The sequence below is a fragment of the Hemitrygon akajei genome, chromosome 11, assembly GCF_048418815.1.
Source record: "Hemitrygon akajei chromosome 11, sHemAka1.3, whole genome shotgun sequence".
Lineage (NCBI taxonomy): Eukaryota > Metazoa > Chordata > Chondrichthyes > Myliobatiformes > Dasyatidae > Hemitrygon > Hemitrygon akajei.
The window spans coordinates 55721800-55744516 of NC_133134.1; the positions used below are offsets into that span (position 1 = coordinate 55721800).

General features: G+C 39.9%; 1 protein-coding gene across 1 annotated transcript in view; it reads right to left on the reverse strand.

Annotated features, from left to right (window-relative positions):
- Window positions 1-1649: 1649 nt before the first annotated feature.
- Window positions 1650-22717, reverse strand: part of usp31 (ubiquitin specific peptidase 31) — a 135377-nt gene continuing 114309 nt past the window's right edge. Inside the window, exons 15-17 of the mRNA XM_073060894.1 lie at window positions 22036-22194; window positions 9115-9270; window positions 1650-7710 (exon numbers count right to left, since the gene is read on the reverse strand). Coding sequence (XP_072916995.1) covers window positions 6194-7710; window positions 9115-9270; window positions 22036-22194 — 1832 coding nt within the window. The 3' untranslated portion in view covers window positions 1650-6193. The remainder of the gene's footprint in view (window positions 7711-9114; window positions 9271-22035; window positions 22195-22717) is intronic.

Sequence of the window (22717 nt, forward strand, 5' to 3'; positions counted from 1 at the left end):
CAGCTACCGATGTTAAACTCTCTGTTTAGTTTTTCATTTATTCTAATGAATTTTGTTGCAGTAGAATAAAGATATCTCAGGCTAGTATATAGTGAGAGATATATATACACACACACACACACACACACACACACTTTGATAAAAAGTTTACTGTACTTGGAACTTTGGATTCTAGTGTAAAGTAACCCACATCTTAACTTCTAATACCTTTTCGCCATCACAAAACAAGATTGTGATAGATATCAGGATGAGACTACCCTCAACATCTAAAGTTAACTCTCGATTAGCATCCAATTTTTCTTACTCACTCCCTCCACTAACTGTGTACTATGGTTATAGTATAAACCAGTTACAAAATGACCAGTAGCCACTTGTCAAAACTTCTTTGATAGCACATCCCAAAACTGCGACTGGGCAAGAGACACAAGGAAAAGATTCGGAAATGGATATACTACAAGTTTAAGTGGCAAGAAGTTTAAATACGGGAATTCCTGCGTAGTGGTGCTGGGATTTACCCTGATCACAGACTACAGCAGGCATATGAAGCATCTCAGAAGCAGTTGGAGGATTAAGTGCGGTTCTTGTGAATAGCATCCACATTCTATAGTTTTTTAAAACTTCCAATTGGAATCTTGCAGCTCAAGGCAGCCGGCAGTAACAGCACTTCAAACCTTTGGTCTTAAACTCACCTAAAATCCCATGCATTTGTAGCTGACTAGTTGCATCAGTAGTGATGGTCTTGATCTGAATGATTACCAGTTGATACATGTAGTTTTGTTTATTTTCACATCACACGTGTCTGACACAACTCGGTTAAATAAAATTCTACTGTACACAGTGCCACAGCACCCTCTGCTGTCACTAGCTAGGAATAGCAACTACAGCATATTGCTGTGCTAGCTTTGAAGGAATTTTCACTTCATTGTACTGCATTCCTGCTCACCCTCCAGCCCAAACTCTAAAATAATTTCTAAATTTTTCCCAATTCCCTGTCAAAAGTTGCTACTGAGTTTGCTTTTGTCACCCAGCATAAGCATTTAGCCAGGAGCATCTTGTTGCACAAGAACAAAGTTCTCATCTCCCAGTTAGTATATCCACTCACATTAAGATGGTAAAATAATTTAAGTAGTAATAACTGAAATAGGTTGAATAGGTTTTAAGCTGTACATCCATTTGATAAGATCAGGGCTGATCCTCCAACTTAGCAACAATCCGCTGGAGGAACATAGTGGGTCAAGCAGCATTCACCCTGACTTCAACAGCAGACTATTGTCCCGATTCCAGATTCCAGAGTCTGCAGTCTCTTGCATCGCCTCCATCTTGGCTGCTTTCCCTGACCAATTCCTTCTCTTCTTCCATTTAAAAAATGTACTGACCTCAGCTTCAACTACCCTCAATAATTATGCAATCTCATCCTTATGGGACACATATTCTGCAGACGCTGGAAATCTTGAGCAACAGACTGCTGGAAGAACACAATCAGGCAACATCTGTAGAGGGAAATAAACTGTCAATCTGTCAGGCTGTTACCCTTCATTTGGACCCCCAAATAGCTGATCCCTTATCTTGAGACCAACTATGAACCTCTAAGAATTGTCATCTTCCTCAGGTAAGGAGAGGAGAACAAGAAATGAAGTCACACTATCAGGCTGTTTGAATTGGACTTTTTATTTTTTGTAATCTTGCTCCTCATGTACAGTTGTTCTGACGAACATGGACTTTGTACAAACTGTTCTCAAAGAAACATTCTTAAAACATAGAAAACAATGCAGATTCTGCATATTAAAAAAGTGCATACACCTCCTGTTAATAAAACATACAAATAAATTATTGAAAGGCAGCAACACATTCTCATGCACCTGCCCAAAATAACTTAAAAAGGTTTCAGCAACACCAAGTCGATGGCCTAATTTACAAGGAGAAAGTCACACTATACAGGGGTCAGGGACCGGCCCATATTGTTCACATCTATTTTGTTTTGAAGTTGTGATGTATGTAGTGTCACAGGGTAATCAACAAAGATGTGGCCCAAACTTCTCCTCAGCAAAGGCAGTCTAACCATCAGCCAGAAGGAGACAGCTCGTTACCTTCCCTAGCAGGGCACCATCAGATATGTGCCTTACTCCAATACCTTATTGGGAAGAGTGAAAGAGAATATAGCAGAGGCTCAACAGGCCAGAGTGCCAGTGAGGAGAATAAAGCTATTCATGTTTCAGGTACAAACTACCCATTCACAAAGTATCAACCGTCGATAAGAGAACCCAGTCTCTATTTGGTTCTAATGCCAATTAGCTTCCTAACTCCATTTCAGATCTCTAGGACTTGGTGTGCTATCTGGTGAAATGGACTATGTGGTCCCTCTTAGTTCTTTATTCCAGTGTACAGTGAAAGAAAATGACAATATTAAGTGGGCCAAACACCAGATAAACCCAAAAAAAAAGGAAAAACAAGTTTCAGTCTGCAAAACATGAAGATCTGCAGGTCAGCCCCTGGTTAAAGATTTAAAAACTTTGTTCAAAGTACATTCACTTCAAAGTCTGGGAGCTACAAACCAAGCAGCAAGGAGACGGTGTTACTTTTTTTTTTAGTAGAATTACGTACAAGTGTAGTGGTGAAATTAAGAGCCACCAAGTTCAAAAACTTCATTTCACATGGCTCTGTAGGCAATTATCCCCAGAAAACGGGATTTTTCAACAAGAAATGGTGTATGCTCAGGATGGTTTTATCTCATTTCAAAGGTTATTAACCTTATGCAAGGTTAATCTTCATCACTTTATAACTCAGAAACATGATTTAATAGCTCCACCCCGCGAAATGTAATTTTAAAACACTGAACCAGCAGGGTATTATTATAAAGAATTTAGAGTAATTCCACCATCTGTGTAAATCCCATTGCTACAAAGCAGGGCATCAGTGCCACCCAAACCAGCAAACAACTCAAAGTGAATACTAGTGTTAGCATATTGCACCTCTATGCAATGCTCCGATAAGGTCAATTGCAATGAACTTAGGTGGCCTGACAACTACTTGTATCCCTGCAAAGTATCTTCTATGCAAGCAACTGCAGTTTATATTGAAAATCTACTGACAGGCCTCAGCAGGGCTGCAAAGGTTGGGAGTGCGATGCCATACTCCTCTGAAGCTGGATAGGCTCCTTGGGGAGCTTGGACCAGGCTTTTCCTTAGATATATATATATAGATATATATATATATATATGCAAGTGATTAAATTATCGCCTTTCATATCTTTATAAACCTTATCAGAAATGGTGAAAATGACCTCTTTAAAAGCAAACATTACTTCTAAGATCATGGGGAAAATGCTAAGGAAAGGAAAAAATCTTTACAATATAGTACTCAGCAAAAAAAAATGTCAGCACAGACCAATTTGAACTTATCAAATTGCACTTTCTGTTACAGCCAGTATTAACAAAGTAGTGAATGTCAAGTTTAAATCTACTTGTCTACAGCTTCCAGTTAGAGGATTCTGCTCATTGTAAATTTCACAATCACTCATACTGATCTCACACAGATCAGTCTGAAAATGTGAATCAAGTTGTGCAAACAAAGCAATAGATCAGCCAGGCCACCATTCTCCAATACGGGACTGCAGAACTCTTATTGAACGTAACATTAAAATGAATAACCCAAACTAACTACTACAAAGAACCTCAGTGCAACAAAGATTCTAGCATTTGCATAGTAATACATTGCCTTAAGTGCATGCAGATGAACAAGGGGGAAGAACAATTTTTTTTGTGCATTACAGGGAAGTCCCACTTACACTAAGGTGCAACTGGAAGCTTGCAATTCAATAAGGTGTCAACACCTGCACTGTTGTTATACCCATAAACCCATCCCTCCACAGGTCCCAGCAGTCAACAGCTCTCCTTTCACCAACTCGCTGTTCCTATTAGATACTGGTTCCCTCTGCTCTTACTCACCCTTTCCCTCCTCACAAAGTAATGCCAAGTGGCGCACCTTTTCCATTGTGCCAGCTGGGGCCAGGTGACTCAAACATTTTGGGTGTGGAGAGTGGGAACTTCATATGCTCCTTGGCTCAGATGTACACCAGATGATGCAATTTCCACTGGGATAGCACAACAGGTATATAAAACAGGTAGGTTCTAAAAAGCTACAAAGACTTTATTGCTGCTTCTTTGGAACACCAGAATGTCTGCAGCTGAGCAACATGGTGAAACAAAAATGTCTTTTCACCTTTTGGGAACTTGTAAAGTATGGAGAATTATTGTGTACAGGTAGATCTTGTTCCCCACAAACCTGAGGAACAGAATAAATGAGCACAGACCAAAAGAGTCAGGAGCACTAAGTGAGGAAAATAAACTTATGCCCAAATAGTTAGAACTATAATCAAGAAACTTGTGTTTCTTGTAATAACATACCAAGAGACTGAGCAGGGATTGATTAGTAAGAGTTGATGGATCAATTCAGGGACTGAATCACAGAAGATTAATTTCCAAATTTGTCCAAGACATATAATACATGGCCAGAGACTGTCCTTGGGGAGTGGGAGAATTTCACTAGGTGGGTGGTCCATGATAAATTACACCATATAATCGGGAAACACTATAATCAGGACTGCTCATAGGCAGAATGCATCTCATGGGTTTGCATTTATTACATTGGAAAACTAGATGTCACATGAAGCAAAAGATTCTGGAATGCATATTCAAACGGAACTTTTGAAAGAACTGGAAAAATGCTTATAAAAGGCAAGCCTGCAGGGCAATGAGGAAAGAATCGGACAGTGCAATTAACTGGATAGTTCTTTCAAAGAGCAGGCATAGGCACAATTAGCCAAATGGCCACAGTGCAAACAATTCTATGAATTTAGAAACTGAAAATATGCACATGCACATCATTTCACAATATAAACAAGAACTTATTAAAAAATAAAAACTGTATGAACATCATTGATTATTAACTTAGGGCAGCTGAGCTGGGGCATCATTGGATTAGTAAACATATGGGAACATCTCATTATATTTGCTGGTTAGCAAATATAAACAATTTCCTTTTAGTGTGCAGGTGTTGACCATGCTTTATGATATCGATCCATAATGTGGAGCTTCCACAAATATCTTCCCACAGATCTGAATGTATGGGCTAGCATTCATTTATTTCTAACCAAACAGCATTTCAGCTGGATGTTACTGAATCGTTGTCTCTGGGTCAGAACTCGGCAACCAGGTGTCAACATATCAGTTCAGGCTGCAAAATGGTGGCAATTTGGGAGACCAGCCTTAGTTTAGATGAAACACTTGAACCAAGACTGAAGGATCTATGCTAAGTACCCTTCAGTGATGCCATACATCTACAAGTTCATCCCACAGTAACTGAAGCCACAAGCGCTGTTCAAATCTTTCAACCTATTCATATAACGTCGTTCAAGCTGCGACAACCAATAGATCACATCAGGGACTGAAGCAAATAACAAAAACAATCTATGACAGAAGCATTGCATACCATTACATTCCATCTCTTACTCTTCCTTCTGCAGAAGAAGAACTGCTACCACATGGGGGCAGTGACCATTTCAGAAAGTGGGTACATTTCAATTGAAATGGTCATTGCTCCCATTTATTCCCTTGTACGTTAACCTGAGACTTGCTGTTATACAATACTGTGATTGGACAGCAGGGTGTTAACATTGCATCAACCAAACAAAAGCTTTTAGGGGAAAATTAAATTGATTATTTAACTCAATGGCTTCTTCAGAGCGTGTAGTTATTAGTTTTTAAAAAGAACATTTATAAAAAATTTAAAAATCAAATCATTCATTGAACAGTACACAGTGTTATTCTGCAACAAAAGCAAGTTCTGAAGGTTGATACAAAGTGCTGCATTAAAAACCCATCAAAGAAGGACAACCTCCAGGGTTTGTGGGGAGAAGGATGGCAATGACGAACTAGCTCCAGGATCTGCATATCACATACCAGCATCACGTGGTAATCATCTGGTTTGATGGCACAACAAAAAGCACTTAAATCAATAGCTTTTGTCACCAATGTAGGCACATGAATTAATTGCAAACAAAAACTTCCTCCAATAAAAAGCTCATTTTAAAATGGAGGAAAAGGAGTAAAGGCAAGAGGGAGGGAAGAGAAAAAAAGTGTTGCAAAAACAATGCCAGAATAGCATTTTAATGGAGTGTTTTTTTTGATTTTTCACATTACTTTTTGTTATGGCGGGCAGATGATTGCATGCTGCTAGTAACAATCTTTCTGGATTTGTATGTCTTTTCTGCAGGTTTCTTTTTGTTTGATGGAGATTGAGACCCCGTGTCTGCCAAGGATGATTTGGATTTTGTAGCAGGAAGTAATGGACAGTTGGAGGGAGCTGCATCCTTGCTTGATGATTTCCCTCGTGATGTTACTTTGCTGGACAGCGTCAGAGCAGAAGCCGATGCAGAGGACGATGCAGAGGATAGCTGTTCACTCACCGATCGTCTGCCCTCCTTGCTTGGGCCTTCACTTGGGATTTTTTTGCTTGCCACCTTGGAAGGTCCATCTGCTGACTTCTTGGCAAGAATGTTGCTCTTCCCCAAATCAGCTGATCTCCGACTTTCTTTCTGCCTCAATGCTGCTCGAAAGAATGACAGGCCTTTATCATCCGACTTGCTGCTGTCTCTTCTCAAATCAGTTCTTGAGCTGGTGTCTGAGGACTTGGCTTCTGTCACGGATGAACTGCTGCTCGAATTTCTCAGTCTCCTGCTCTCCGGTCGATTCCCCGACCTAGCATGTGACAACCTGCTCGTGCTGCTAGCTTTGGAAGATGCCAGCCTGCGCTTTTCAGGAGAGGGACTGCGTTTGGAGTGGCTCTCAGCAGTTTTGGATCTCCCTGGTACTTTTTTCGATGCTGGGGAGGATGACCGAGGAGAAGCCAGGGACATCTTCAGCTTCTGCTGAGCTGGAGATGAACTGGTCTGCTGCTGATTTTTATCCACCTCCTTTCGAGGAACCGAGCTTGATGTAGACCGCCGGGTTGCAGCTCTCGTTTCAATCTTTTCATGTGTGATAGCAGCTTTCTGGGGGTTCTTCAGAGAAGATGACAGGGTTGACTGAGCTTTGGTTAAAGAGCCTTTAGCCTGTTCAGAAGGCACTCTAGAACCAGACTTCTTTTGTGGACTCTCTGCACTTACTGCTCCCGTCACATAGCTTGGCCTTTGCTTTTGCTCTTCAACCAAAGATGCAGTGTTGGTATTTGTGGACTGGGGGTTACCCAGGCTAGAGCTTTTCTTATCCACAGCATCAACCAAATTAGTCAGCTTGTCCAAGCTTCCTGTGTCATTTCCACACTGGTCAAGCATTTTATTGAGAGCTAGAAGAGGTCTCTGTCCAGCTGCTTTCCCTGAAACTCTCATCTCATCCTCTCTGACCACACCCTCCATGACAGCAAGGGGTGCCCTTCCGGGGAGTCCAGCAGAGATTGCCCCCTGACCTTGAAGTGGAGGAGTGCCCATGTTAGGGCTCTTGCAGCCCAGTATGTCTGGAACTGGAGAGGGGCTATGAGTGGGAGACTCGAAGGAGAATGGTGATGGAGAGTTGGATCGCATGTGCAACTTGCTAGATAATGTCCTCTGAGATTTAACTCCGTTCTCATTGAGCACCAAGGGGCTAGCAAATGAAGATCTGGATGACAGACTCTGGCGTTGGACACTCCTCACAAAAGGCCGAGTAGAAAACCCACCTACACAAAAAGAATAATTAATATAAGTCAAACTGATTAAAAATTATGAGTCATAATCATGCTATAAGCCAGAGTTAAATCTCTTTATGATGTCACATTAACTACACTGATAGTACAGGCATTATAAAATAGAGTTAATACCTTCTTCACCCAGAAATATAAACTCTGGCAATCAACTATACTTCCAGATACAGGTTCTAATTCAATCTGGCAGTACTTGCATCCCAGAGTCTGACGATTGAGAAATTTGGTTCCATCTACATACAGATGGTTAAAATCTAAACTGATACTCCAAAGCAATAGTGCACTGTACTGTTTCAGTAGAAGAGCCTTATCTGCTTTCTGATGATGCACGAGACTTCATAGCATTATATTAAATTTAGGTTGCTCTCTCCAGTTTCCCGGCCAATGATTATTCCTCCATCAACATCAAAAACAAATTTGTGGTCCATTACCTCATTGGTTTCTGAGATCAATTCCTACCCAATTTAAATAACATATTCCCTCCAGCAGTAACTGTACTTCAAAAGGAAAAGTTAGTTGCTGTGAGGTGCCTTGGGACATCCCGAGGTTAAATTATAATCAAGAATCACAAAATAATCCAAGCAAGTTACTCTGCTCAACTTTGAAAGAGGTAACCAAATAAGACTCATCCCCTCAGGCTTTCCCCAATTTTCCTACAAATGGTCCCCTTTCAATTATTTATTCAGATCTTTAGAGGTTACTGTTAAATGTGCTTTCAGGGAATGCATTGCAAATTGATATAAAAATGCACTGCTTAAATACAAATTATTCTTTTTTATTTCAATCAGGTGCCTGTAACACCCTTCTGCATCTCATAGATGGAAGGAGACGTGGAGATGTTGGCACACACAAACACTTGCACAAGATCACCTCACAGTGCATTTCTACTGGTCTGCTGAAGACAGAATTTGTTTTTTTATTTGAGAAATTACCCTTTGGTTATACAAATACAGATGTATAGAGTAGCTACGCGTCATTCATGCTCACAAGCTAATGAATTACACTTGATAATCAATCTCTTTTTTTTAAAAAAGGTCATTCTGCGACATCTGGTAGTCTGAGAGTTTACAGTGGTCCCAAGTGTCAGGAAGCAAAATTTAATGCAAACCATTTAAATTTACTTATGTCACAGGATTCATAATCAGAATTGTTAAATAGTTATTCCTTTGAGGCAGGTGGGGGACGGTTCAGAACTGGCCAAGGTGATAGAGAAGAGGTCAAGCACAGAGGTTATTTTCTAACTGGTTTTGTTTCAGGAAAATCAAAACTACTTTCTTGCCATCCATCCTTTCTACTCCAATTGCCAGAGATATTAAATATTATGCAAATGGAGTGCAGAGAAGTGGGAGGAGAGGAAAGAGCATTTTGAGCAAAACATACCGTCATCCTGATCACTACGATCCTGAGTAAATTCTACAGATTCAGAGAGTGAGATGAGAGAAGTTCGGCGAGAGGATGCAGTAGATGTGACACTTGGTTGCTTGCTGCCTGTGAGGCGATTTATCCAGTGCTCACAAAGAGATGAACTGGTAGAACCTAAATAGAAATTAAAACAAAATCAAGTCTCTGATTTGAGGTAAAATATATTCCATAAAGATTATCACAGAATTTCTAATCATAAAAATCAAAGATCACAAACTTTCAGCTGATTTCATGGAGATACCAAGCAAGTATTTTACATGTTCTCATGTCCTGTTGGATGCAAAGTCATCTCACCAGATGACACCAGGAGAAATATCACCAGGTGCCTGTAGGGTAACCAATATTATACTTGTTCATCGCAGCAACCACAGGCAGTGGAGAAAATTATTACAGACAATAACTGGGGACAAAGTTAGTCAACATTTAGAAGCACATGACCTAACAAATGAATCTAATCAAATGCAAATAAACTTCAATTAACCTGACTGGATGTCTGATGAAGTAACAGATATGATGAGCTCTGTGACTGACAACATGCATGTGGATGTTCAAAAGAGATTTGACAAAGTACCGTGTAATAAACTTGTTAGGAAACTTAAAGCTCATGGGATGCAGCAGCACAACTGTAACAAACAAATGAGGTAAAGACTTTAGATTGGAAAGTAGTACAGTAACACTCCCAGGTAAGTACACGGGATAATTTTTAAAAATCTGCAGCTGAAGCAGAATCTGGTAATGTAGTAAATAATCAGAAGGTATTAACAGAGAACATGCATGCCAGCAACAGTAGATTGCTTTTAAACTGGAATAATATTCCAACAATTTTCTCATGCAGAGATTAAATAAAGATTGTCATCATCACTGGTCCAAATGGCTGATAATTTCCAAATTTCCAAAGGCTTATTCTATGCTTCACGTGTTATTCAGAGTGTCATAAACCATCAGTAAGTGACTCCACTAAAAACTAATATCTGGAGAGGAATCTTTACAATGTTTGCTTTCCCTTGAAGTATTTTTACAGCAATGAAGTACTTTTGAAGTTCAGGAAAGATTAGAGCAACTTTGGCACAGTTAATGTATATAAATAATAATACTACAATGATCAGATAATTAAACAGCATTGGTATGATGACTGAGTGATTATCATTGGTCAGGACACCAAAATGTCCTGCTCATCAAAATATCATCATGCTTGCTTTAATATGTAGGACATATATGGCCTCTCCAGCAGTGTTGCCTCGTGGATGAGACATTAAGTAATGCCACATGTGCAAGAGCACTGCTGGAGAGTCAACTGAGCTTTGAGCACTCTAGTCTCTGTATTGAAACCTGAATGTAGGATCACTCAAAGAAGCAAAAATGAAATGAACCACAGGTGACATCCATAAAAAACTGACAATGACACTTAACTATTGTTGGAATTGGTTGTTTTCTATGCTTTTAATAAGGGTATGCAAGATTGAAAGTGTAGTTTTTAAAATAACATACAGTTTGTATTTTAACAAACTTGTATTTTTCACAATGTGGTGTTTGTCACCACCTATTGGCAGAAAAGCGATATAGTAATTACATACTATTTATCACCTTTTCATTTTTTGTTGCCCAGTATTAGCACTTTGCTCATCTTAAGAATTTGCCTTATCTTAAGCATAATAGCGTCAGGCTCTGCAACAAAAATTGCTACCTTTGCACCGAGCTGTTGTGTGACATTGGCATAAATGAAATACATCAAAAAACAGAAGAGACTTGCTGCATAATGAGGAGATGTTCGCCATTTTACATCAAATATCATTTTAATTCAAGGACTCAAAATGTAAAACGTTAATGTTAGGAACAACACACAAAATGCTGGAGGAACTCAACAAGTCAGGGCAGCATCTAAGGAGGGAAATAAATAGTTGATGTTTCAGGCCAAGACCCTTCATCAGGACTAGATATGGTGCAAGTTAATTGACAGAAATTGACCGTATCTAAAAATTAAAATAATAGAATAGCACCTTTGCACAGGTCATGTGAAGCACTAGAATATGCAAAGGAGTCTGCATTTGATGTTACTGCTTCACATTTTTGACTGTCAGTGAACTGCAGTGCAAATTGGCAACATTGGAGTGGGGGAAATAGTAGTGAAACCATGTATCGGAATATCCGTAAATAGAAAATGATAGAAATTGTCTGTGTCAAAACAAAACAAAACTTAGAAATTGTGTTTTAAATTGCAGAGAAGCGGGTGGGGTGGGTGGTACAATGGAAATATCTGTAACAGGATAAAGACAGAGGTAGACAAACGACAAGTGATGTTGGTGGTGATAGCTGTAGAGGAGGTGGTGATAGCTTGTTGATTGCATCTGTTCCATCTGACAATGTAAACTGAACAGCGGGAGGGAAAAAACAATGCTGCAACTATGAAATAAAGCTACCGCAGATACAAGAAAACAGAACACAGGAAATATTCAGCAGATTAGGTAATACTCGTTGAAGAAAAAAACCAAAAAGTTAGCCTTATAATTTAATGGCCTGGATTACCATGAGTAATGGCTTTCAAGGAGGTATAGAAGACTGGTGCAAAGGGTTAGGAAGATGGCAGGGGAAGTTCAATGTTGAGAAACATGAAGTGTTATCTTCATACTATCAACTGGATAGCAATAAGATCCAGGGAGAATATGCAAATAGATTGTTGAAAGTAACAGTGAATATTGTGCTTTTACTTGTAAAGCCATAGATCCAGAGTACAAGGAGAAAGAAATCACGATGAGCCTTTATAAAGCAATAAATTGTCCACAGCTGGAAAGTTATGCCCTATTCTGGTTGGAATTCATCAGGAAAGACATGAAGGCTTGACAGGCTGTAAAAGTAAGTTCCCAAAATATTTCCAAGTATATACAGGACAATTTTCAATTGTCTCATTAGAAGTCAAATAGTTGCAAAGAGATCTTATACTTAAAATCATGAAGAATAGTGGCAGAAGGGGAAAACTTCCACATTCATGGAGTGGTCAATAATAGGGAACACAGAATGAAGGTAGTTGATAAAAGAACAGAAAGAATACAAGGTCTTTTTTTGAAATGCAGCAAATGATTAGTGTATGGAATGCTTGGAATGAATTAACTTTCATCAGAAAGGATCGGGTCTTATAAAAAAACTGAAAGATTTTTCCTCTCTAGGTGTTGGATTAAATCAAAAAGCAAAAAGGTGCAGATGTTCAACATCTGAAGGAACTGAAAACAGTGGGTCTTCTTGATAAATTAAATAGCAGCTGTGCTAACAGTGCTAATCTTTATGATGGATGACCAGACAATGAGATGAAGAATTAAGTGAAAGCTGTGGGTCATCATTGGAGAATACCTCCATTCAGTCCACAGCGTAGTCACCCAAATTGTATTTGCTTTAAGCAATGCATAACCAACAGTATGGTGATCACCAAATCCCAAACAGCATACTGAAGCAGTACAAGTAAATTGTGCTTCACTTAGTAGGAGTATTGGAGCTTCTAAATAGTTAGGAAGTAGGAGATAAATGGCAAGGGCTGCATTTCTACAGTTGCAGAGGGTGTCACAAGGAGGGTAGAAGGTATGGTTGAGATGAAAGCAATTGTCCCTTTGAATGCTGAGAATAAGATGTGTCTGCTGGTGGCAGAAGTAATAAAGGACAACCATTGAATGTGGAGGCTAGTAAGGTAAAAGGTGAGGAAAGGTGGTCTAGACAAGTGAAGGAGTGGAGAAGGGATCAGAAATATGAGAAATGGAACAAACATAGTTGAAAACCCTGTCAACTGTGGTGGAAGGTAAGCGTAGCCAAGGAAGAGCGAAATGTCTTAGAGGTACAGGTTGGAAGTTATCATCAGGTCACAGCTAATTGGAAAAACTAGAAGAATGAAATACAGTTCTTAGAGGAAGCAGAATGAAGGCAGGTATGATCAAGATAGCCCTGCATGTATGTGAGTTTGTAATGAAAATTGGACACTAACCTATCCTGAGACACAGTGGTTGACAAAGGAAGGAAAGAATAAGAGATAGACAATGTAGAAGTGTATCTATGTATCAGCAAGAGGTATTATAACTTAAATTCTGAATAAGATACGAATCTAGCACCAAAACAGCCATCAATGACTGATAATATTAGCAAGTAGAACTGAATCAAAAGACTGTTCCACCTATCTTCCCAAGTCTCCTGGATCTGAGTTCCAACTACAACTTGGATTTGGAAAAAGGGTGTAGTTAAATGGAAAGCTGTTTAATTTGAAGAATATCTCAACAACTTGAAAAGACCTCAGCATCTTTGATATACATATACTGGACCAGAATAAAGAGTTATGATGGCATATGGAGCAACAGGAACTCAAGGACAAGAAGAAACAAACTTCTGATCAAGAACACTACATTGTTATTCATGAGCCCAAAGGGAAAGATAGTCATCAGGGCAGGCAACTGTACCTTCAAGCCCAATGGGTTGATGCTAAATGCCATTGAAATTTCTGGAGTTGTACAGCAATGCAGAAATCAATGCAGGAAAAAAGCCAATCAGGATGATTAACCCTTAGCTGCCAAGTCATGTAGCAACTGTTAAGAAAAATAAAGGGGCCACAAGAGCAAATAAAGGCATGGATAAAAGGTCTCAGATTAATTCTGATACAAAAAGTGAAGAGATATGAACAGTAATTAACTATTGTGCTTCAGACACTACATCCTACAGGTGAAAAGAAAAAGCAAATGATTCAATTAATAAATCAGGAAAGAAATTGAAAGTAAAATATTATAGCAGGTCTAGTTAAGTTCTGTAGCTCAATTAAGCATTTATCATAAAAATGTAGATTTTAATTAAAAAAGTAATTTGTAGGCAAAAATTCAGGTGCCAAATGATTGTCTGTGTTGAGGGATAAAGAAAGAAACAGCCATTGTGATTAAAGATGAAATTAATAATAAGAGAACACTGGAGACTATGTCAAGAAGAAATAGAAGATTTGTGCAAGTTGTGCACTGATACTTCAGCAGTAGCTATGTGGTGGCAGTATGTTAGCATGGCAAGAATAGGCAATTATCTTGCAATGACGAGATGCTTTTGAAGGGTATCTTTACTTTCACAGAAATGGGAATAACCAGGCTGGCTCATGCCAAAAAAGCAAGAAAATGTATTTCTAATACAGAGTGAGAAGTTCACCAGAACCAAATTGTTCCAATTCCAAATTTAAGGGAAACATTCAAAATTACCTTAACTATAATCTTCCTAGTCTAGCATCAATTATCAGAAAATTACCAAAGTCAGAAACTAAGAATGCAGTGGCTAAAAATGTTAAAAATTGTCAGGCAAGTAGAGCCAGCTCAGTATTAGAAATAGCAGGTCATGTCTGACAAACTTGAATGGAATTTTCAAAACTGAGAACAACTATGCTGTAGATTTTAATTCCCTTTCAGAAGATATAATCCTTCATAAAAGACAACATAAGAACCAAAGTTAAACTAATGCAGCTGAAAACAATTTATTGACCTAGTTAAGAAGCCAGCTTAGTAGGGGTGTAAATTTAGTAGGCAGATACTTAAATAAGCAGGTTTTCAACAGTGCTACAACTCAAACACTGAGCTTTGTCACAGGAATAAATTACCAAGTAGGCAGAGAAAAAGATTCAAGGCTGTTCTTAAAGTCTCCTTGAAGGAATTTAACAATCGCAGTGACGCGAGAATCTCTAGTCCATCCACAGAAAATGAAAAAAACATTCAAGTGCAGTATCGTGAACTTCAAGGTTATTAATCAAGAGCACAGAGGTCTGTGTAATCAGTGATGGAACAGACCACTTCATAAATACTCATAAAATCCACTTGATTGGCTACAACCTGCTCTATCCGTATAAGAGTCTACAATTCCCATATTAAAATCTAAGTACAGCATAGTATGGGCCCTTCAGGCCATAACAAGGTGCTGTCCTTTTCATAAACCAATCCAACCCTTCCCTCCTACACAACACGTAACACTCCATCTTTCTATAACCTATGTGCCCATCCAAGAGTCCCTTAAACATCCCTGATGCACCAGTTTCTACTACCACCCCCAATGGTGCACCCCAGGCACTTACCACTATGGAAATAACATATACGTCTGACACCTTCCCTAAACTTTCCTTCACTCACCTTAAAAATACATCCTCAGGTATTAGTCATTGTCACCCTGTGAAAAAGGAGCTGGGTGTCTACTCAATGCTTCTTATAATCCTACACACATCTATCAAGTTGCCCCTCATTCTCCTTCACTCCAAAAAAAAGCTTTAGTTCACACAACCTTCCCTCAGAAGATTGTACACCCTCTCTGACTCCTTTACATCATTCCTATAAGGGAATCATAACTGAGCAGGAGATTTACAAGGATGTTGCCTGGATTGGAGACATGCCTTGTGAGAATAGGTTGAGTGAACTCGGCCTTTTCTCCTTACAGCGAAGAAGGATGAAAGGTGACCTGATAGGGGTGTATAGGATGATGAGAGGCATTGATCGTGTGCATAGCCAGAGGCTTTTTCCCAGGGCTGAAATGGCCAACTTGATGGGGCATAGTTTTAAGGTGCTTAGAAGTAGGTACGGGGGGGAGAGAACGTCAGGAATAAGTTTTTCCACACGAAGAGTATGGGTGTGTGAAGTGCACTGCCAGTGACAGTGTATAGACAGAGTTTCTTAAAAGACCCTATTTTATCTTAGATAGGTATATGTAGGTACATGAAGACACATAGGAAAATAGAGGGCTGTGTGGTAGAGAAATTCTAGGCAGCTTTTAAAGTAGGTTACATGGTTGGCACAACATTGTGGGCCAAAGAGCCTGTAATGTGCTGTAGATCTCCATGTTCTATGAGCACTGTTGCAAGTGTGATCCAGCCAGAGTTTTAGAGTTGCAACATGCGAATCAATTGTCACACTAATGAGTGCCAACACACCATGTGCCTGCTTGACCACCCTATCAAACCTGTGTGACAACTTTGAATTATCTAAGGATTTAGACCACAAGATCCTTCTGAACCTCCACACTCCTCAGGACTCTGGCATTAACCATCTACTCTGCCTTCAAGTTCAACCTTCCACAGTGCATCACCTCACACTTCTCTCAATTGAACTCCATCTGCCACTTCCAATCCCAGTTCTGTATCCTATCAATCTATACTTTCCACAACACCACCTTACTTACTAATTCTCCCTTCTGCTTCCTCAGCCAAGTTATTTATAAAAATAACAAAGATTAGGAGTCCCAGAATAGATCCAAGCAGAGCATTACTGGTCACTAACCTCCAGGCAGAATACACTCCAATGATGCAAGATCCACTGGTCTATAATTCCTAGGATAACCCCCATTATGATTTTTGAACAAAGGAACATATGCCATCTCCAAATCTCTGGTACTCCTGCTATACTCCTGTGATGAGCAATTTCTTCCCTCACTTCTCATAGAAACCTGGGGTACATCCCATCTGGCTCCAGCGATTTATCATTTTCTTCAAACACAGCCTCTTGCTTAACCTCAACATGCTTTAGCAGTCTAATCTGTTCTAGCTGAACTCACATTCATCAAGGTCCCTCTCACTGGTGAACACTGAAGCAAAGTATTCACTAAGGACCTCCCCTACCACAGGCAAGTGGTATCCCTGAGCAGTTCTACCCTCACTATAGTCATCCTCTTGTTCTTCACACACATGTAGAACACCTGGAAGTGTTCCTTAATCCAATATCAGTAGCCACCTCAGAACTCATAGAATGAAAATGGAAATCATTCTTTCTTACAGGAATGTCAATTGGTGCTCTGCTTCCATTCAACCCAAATAATGGAACAAAAGGGCACAAACCCTAGCTTACTGATGACACAAAAACTGGTGGCATTGTAAGCACTGAGTGCAAGCACAAAGTTCCAAATAAAGTTTGCAATATGTAAAACAGTTGCACAGTTTTAACATAAATATTAATAGTACCAGAACTCATCCCACACAGTCAAGAAAGCATGCCTCCACTGAAGAGGCTGAAGAGAGCCAAACTTTGCACATCCATACTAACATCATTCTATATTTGCTGCACAAATCCCTCTCTCACCTGGATTGGGGTCAGTGGTGCTGTGAGGATTACATTCCTGGACTTCTCTAGTGCCTTTAACACCATCCAGCCCAAGATCTTAAGGCACAAACTAACGGAGATGGGAGTAGACTCTCACATGGTGGATTGGATAGTGGACTACTTGACAGATAGACCTCAGTATGTGCGGTTGGGAGACTGTAGGTCTGACACGGTGGTCAGCAGTACAGGAGCGCCGCAGGGGACCGTGCTCTCTCCGGTCCTGTTCACCCTGTACACATCAGACTTCCAATATAACTCGGAGTCCTGCCATGTGCAGAAGTTCGCTGATGACACTGCCATAGTGGGGTGTGTCAGGAATGGACAGGAGGAGGAGTATAGGAAACTGATACAGGACTTTGTGATATGGTGCAACTCAAACTACCTGCGTCTCAATATCACCAAGACCAAGGAGATGGTGGTGGACTTTAGGAGATCTAGGCCTCATATGGAGCCAGTGATCATTAATGGAGAATGTGTGGAGCAGGTTAAGACCTACAAGTATCTGGGAGTACAGTTAGACAAGAAGCTAGACTGGACTGCCAACACAGATGCCTTGTGCAGGAAGGCACAGAGTCGACTGTACTTCCTAAGAAGGTTGGCGTCATTCAAAGTTTGTAGTGAGATGCTGAAGATGTTCTATAGGTCAGTTGTGGAGAGCGCCCTCTTCTTTGTGGTGGCGTGTTGGGGAGGCAGCATTAAGAAGAGGGACGCCTCACGTCTTAATAAGCTGGTAAGGAAGGCGGGCTCTGTCGTGGGCAAAGTACTGGAGAGTATAACATCGGTAGCAGAGCAAAGGGCGCTGAGTAGGCTACGGTCAATTATGGAAAACCCTGAACATCCTCTACATAGCACCATCCAGAGACAGAGAAGCAGTTTCAGCGACAGGTTGCTATCGATGCAATGCTCCTCAGACAGGATGAAGAGATCAATACTCCCCAATGCCATTCGGCTTTACAATTCAACCGCCAGGAGTAAGATATGTTAAAGTGCCGGGGTTAGGACTCAATGTATTTAAGTATACTACTTAAGAACTTTTTAAAAGCTATTATTAATGCTTTTTGAGAGGGTGATTTTAGATGCATATCATATTTTTACTGAGTTAAGTATTGTATGTAATTAGTTTTGCTACAATAAGTGTATGGGACATTGGAAAAAAATGTTGAATTTCCCCATGGGGATGAATAAAGTATCTATCTATCTATCAGAGAGCATCCTGATAAGCTGCATCACTGCTTGGTACAGAAACTGCGCTGTGGCGAACAGGAAGGCTCTATAATGGGTAGTCAAAACTTCCTTACGCATCACCAGCACATCTGCCATCAAGGACATATATACAGGAAGGTGCCAGAAAAGAGCTAGTAACATCATGAAGGATCCCACCCACCCTGCTCATGAACTGTTCTCTCAGTCCTAGAGAGGAGGTTATGTAGTATCCATGGCAGGGCCACCAGTTTCAAAAACAGTTACTTCCCCCAAGCAGCAAGTCTGATCAATACCTCCACCCACTTACTCCACTATGACTTTATTATTTCCTGTCAGCCATCTTTATGTACACCCTAGTGTCACTCTATGGATGTGCAATCAATGTATATGAGCAATCTTAAGTATTTATATTTATTGTTTTTATTATTATTGTGCTCTTTATCTTTTTTTTGTGCTGCATCATATCCGGAGTAACAATTATTGCATTCTCCTTGCACTTTTGTACAGGAAATTGTTAAATAATCCCTGACTTAAAATGCTGAGAAAATAGATGCAGTGGAAAAATTTTGCTGAGAAAACTGGTGGGTTTCATGTCAATAAATCATGAAACTGGTGTGGACTTGATACAGAGAAACATCAACATCCAAATATCTAGAGGACCCGAGTACAAGGAGGTAGCAGTAATATGGCTTCTATACTAAGCCCTGATTAGATCATATCTTAAGTGTTGTATGAATAGATTTGAACCAAAAGTCTGGTGGTGGGGGGGGGGGGGAGAGGAGAGGAGTAGAAAGGAAAGACTACACAGATTAACCAGAAATCTGTTTAAACAACCAGTTCCATTTCATTACCAAAATTAAGATAAGACTCCCTGGAATTTAGGAGGCTGAATGCCAATTTTTTTTAAAAAACAACAAAGAAGTTGATGAGACAAGTAATCACGAGATCCCTTTAGTTGCCAAATGTTGGACTATAAAACACAGAAGCAGAATTAGGCCATCCCGCTCAGAATCTACTCCACTATTACATCGTGGCTGATTTATTATCCCTCTCAGCCCTACTCTCCTACCTTTTCCCTGTAATCTCTGATGCCCTTACCAATCAAGAACCTATCAATCTCCAGCTTAAATATACTCAATGACTTGGCCTGCACAACTGTCTATGGCAATGAATTCCACAGATTCACCACCCTCTGCCTAAAGAAATGTTTCCTCATCTTTGTTCTAAATGGATGCCCCTCCATTCTGAGGCTGCCCCTTCTGGTCCCAGACTCCCCCACTATAGGAAACATTCTCTGCACATCCACTCTATCCAAGCCTTTTCAATATTCAATAGGCTTCAATTAAATTTCCCCCCTTTTTCTTCTAAACTTCAGCATGTACAGTTCCAGTGCCATCAAACACTCCTCATGTAACCCTTTCATTCCTGGAATCATTCTCATGAATATTTTCTGGATGCTCTCCAATGCAGCTCATCTTTTCTTAGATAAGAAGCCCTAAACTGCTCATAATATTGCAAATGCAGTCTGAACAATGCCTTATAAAGCCTTAGTATTACATCTTTGCTTTTGTATTCTAGTCCTCTCCAATGAAACCCAACATTACATTTGCCTTCCTTACCACCGACTCGACCTGCAAATTCACCTTTAGAGGATCCTGCATGAACACCTCAAATCTCTTTGCACCTCTGATTTTTGAATTTTTTCCTCCATTTAGAAAACAGTCCACGTCTTTATTCCTTCTCCCAAAGTGCATGATTATGCACTTCTCAACACTATATTCCATCTGCCACTTCTTTGCCCAATCTGTCCAAGTCCTTCTGCAGACACACTGCATTCTCAACACCACCTGCCCCTCCACCTACCTTGATATCGTTTGAAAACTTAGCGATAAAACCATCTATTCCATCATCCAAATCACTAATATATAACATGAAAAGCAGTCCTAATATCAAGCCCTGTGGCCACCACTAGTCACCGGCAGCCAGCTAGAAAAGGCTCCCTTTATTCCCACTCTTTGCCACCTGCCAGTCAGCTATCTTTCTATCCATGTTAGTATCTTTCCTATAATCCCATGGGCTCTTATCTCATTTAGCAACACATGAGGCACCTTGTCAAAGGCCTTCTGAAAATCCAAGTAAACAACTGACCCTCTTGTCTATCCTGCTTGCTATTTCCTCAAAGAATTCCAACAGATTTGTCAGGCAAGATTTCCCCTGCAGGAAACCATGCTAACTTTAGCCTACTTTATTATGCACCTCCAAGTACCCCGAAACCTCATCCTTAATAATGGACTCCAACATCCTCCCAACCAGTGAAGCCAGACTAACTGGCCTATAATTTCCTTTCTTCTGCCTCTCCCTTCTTGAAGAATATAGTGGCATTTGCAATTTTCTAGTCCTCCAGAGCTAATTCAGAATCTAGTAAATCTTGAGAGATCACTACTGATACCTCCACTAGATAGATAGATAGATAGATAGATAGATAGATAGATAGATAGATAGATAGATAGATAGATAGATAGATAGATAGATAGATAGATAGATAGATAGATAGATAGATAGATAGATAGATAGATAGATAGATAGATAGATAGATAGATAGATAGATAGATAGATAGATACTTTATTCATCCCCATGGGGAAATTCAACATTTTTTTCCAATGTCCCATACACTTGTTGTAGCAAAAACTCATTATATACAATACTTAACTCAGTAATAATATGATATGCATCTAAATCACTAACTCAAAAAGCATTAATAATAGCTTTAAAAAAAGTTCTTAAGTCCTGGCAGTTGAATTGTAAAGCCTAATGGCATTGGGGAGTATTGACCTCTTCATCCTGTCTGAGGAGCATTGCATCGACAGTAACCTGTCACTGAAACTGCTTCTCTGTCTCTGGATGGTGCTATGTAGAGGATGTTCAGGGTTTTCCATAATTGACCGTAGCCTACTCAGCGCCCTTCGCTCAGCTACCGATGTTAAACTCTCCAGTACTTTGCCCACGACAGAGCCCGCCTTCCTTACCAGCTTATGTTCAATGGAGAAGAAAATCTGGTTCAGTATTTAGAGATAGACCTTTCAGGAGTTAAGTTAGCAAACACTGCATGCAAAGAGATAAGTTTCCACAAAAGCCAATGGGCTGCTGGTTCAGTTGTTAATTTTAAATCTGAGATGAATAGATTTTTGTTAAATAACAATATGGAGAACAGTGGATATGCTTCCAGGTGTGATGACAAAACATTTAAAAATTCCAAAACTGTTTGCAAGATTTACAGTCACATTTTAAATTGACATTTGTTTCACAGCCAAGGCATCATATAACACAGAGGCCTTTATAAAACTTGCAGCCAAGTTGCAAATATATGTACTTGTGATAATTCATGCCGCGGAGAGTCCCGTCAAACCTAAAGTTCTGTTTTTTTAAAATTACTGTTATCCAAGAATGTAAACATTTTAATTACAACACCTTACAGCCAATCTGATCTTGTGCCCAGCATGTACTCACAGCACAATGACCAAAATAACAATCAGCAGTTGGAACCTCACTGAAGGGCTCGCAACATTCCACCTGATGGGACCATGGAAATATTTAAAACATTACCTGCTAACGAGCTGTTTGCTGACCAGGAAGGGATGGTGCTTCGCCGCTGGTAGAATAGGATATATGCAGTCTGCTTGCAGACATCTTCATCCAAGAGCTGCTGAACATCGCTGTCATCGAAGCAGTACCAAAGTCCATCCACAGAGTTCTTGCAATAGGCTACATAGAAGATAGCAGAGGCACTGATCAGTTACTCTTAAAGTGTGCACAAATGAGAAAGGAGCACAGGCAGGAAAGACAATTCATACAGGCAGAAAATAAGAGTTATTCATTCAGGTGTTAGGCAACAGCTGAATGACTGGAGACTACACCCAGATGTAGATTCAATGCTGTCCAGAAAAAAGTAGCACAGCATCCAGCTAGCCAAGTGAGCTAATCTCAGCCTACAAAGTATCCCATTAAACTGATTTAACCTTTACTTTCTCATTTCCCACCCCTATTACTTTGCAAAAGCTGTGGGATTATTGAAATCTATAACCAATAATGATCCAGCGGTAAAAGTTAAAGTCTACCACAGCAACCAGGCAAGTTTAATTCAATTAATTGAAAAAAAATCTGAAAGACAAGGTAATATCAATAATGGTGAAACTAAAAAAGGCAAATAGCATATTTGCTTTCACCAGTCAGGGCACTGATGGGCATCTAGGAAATCATGTTGCAGCTGTATAAAATTCTGGTCAGG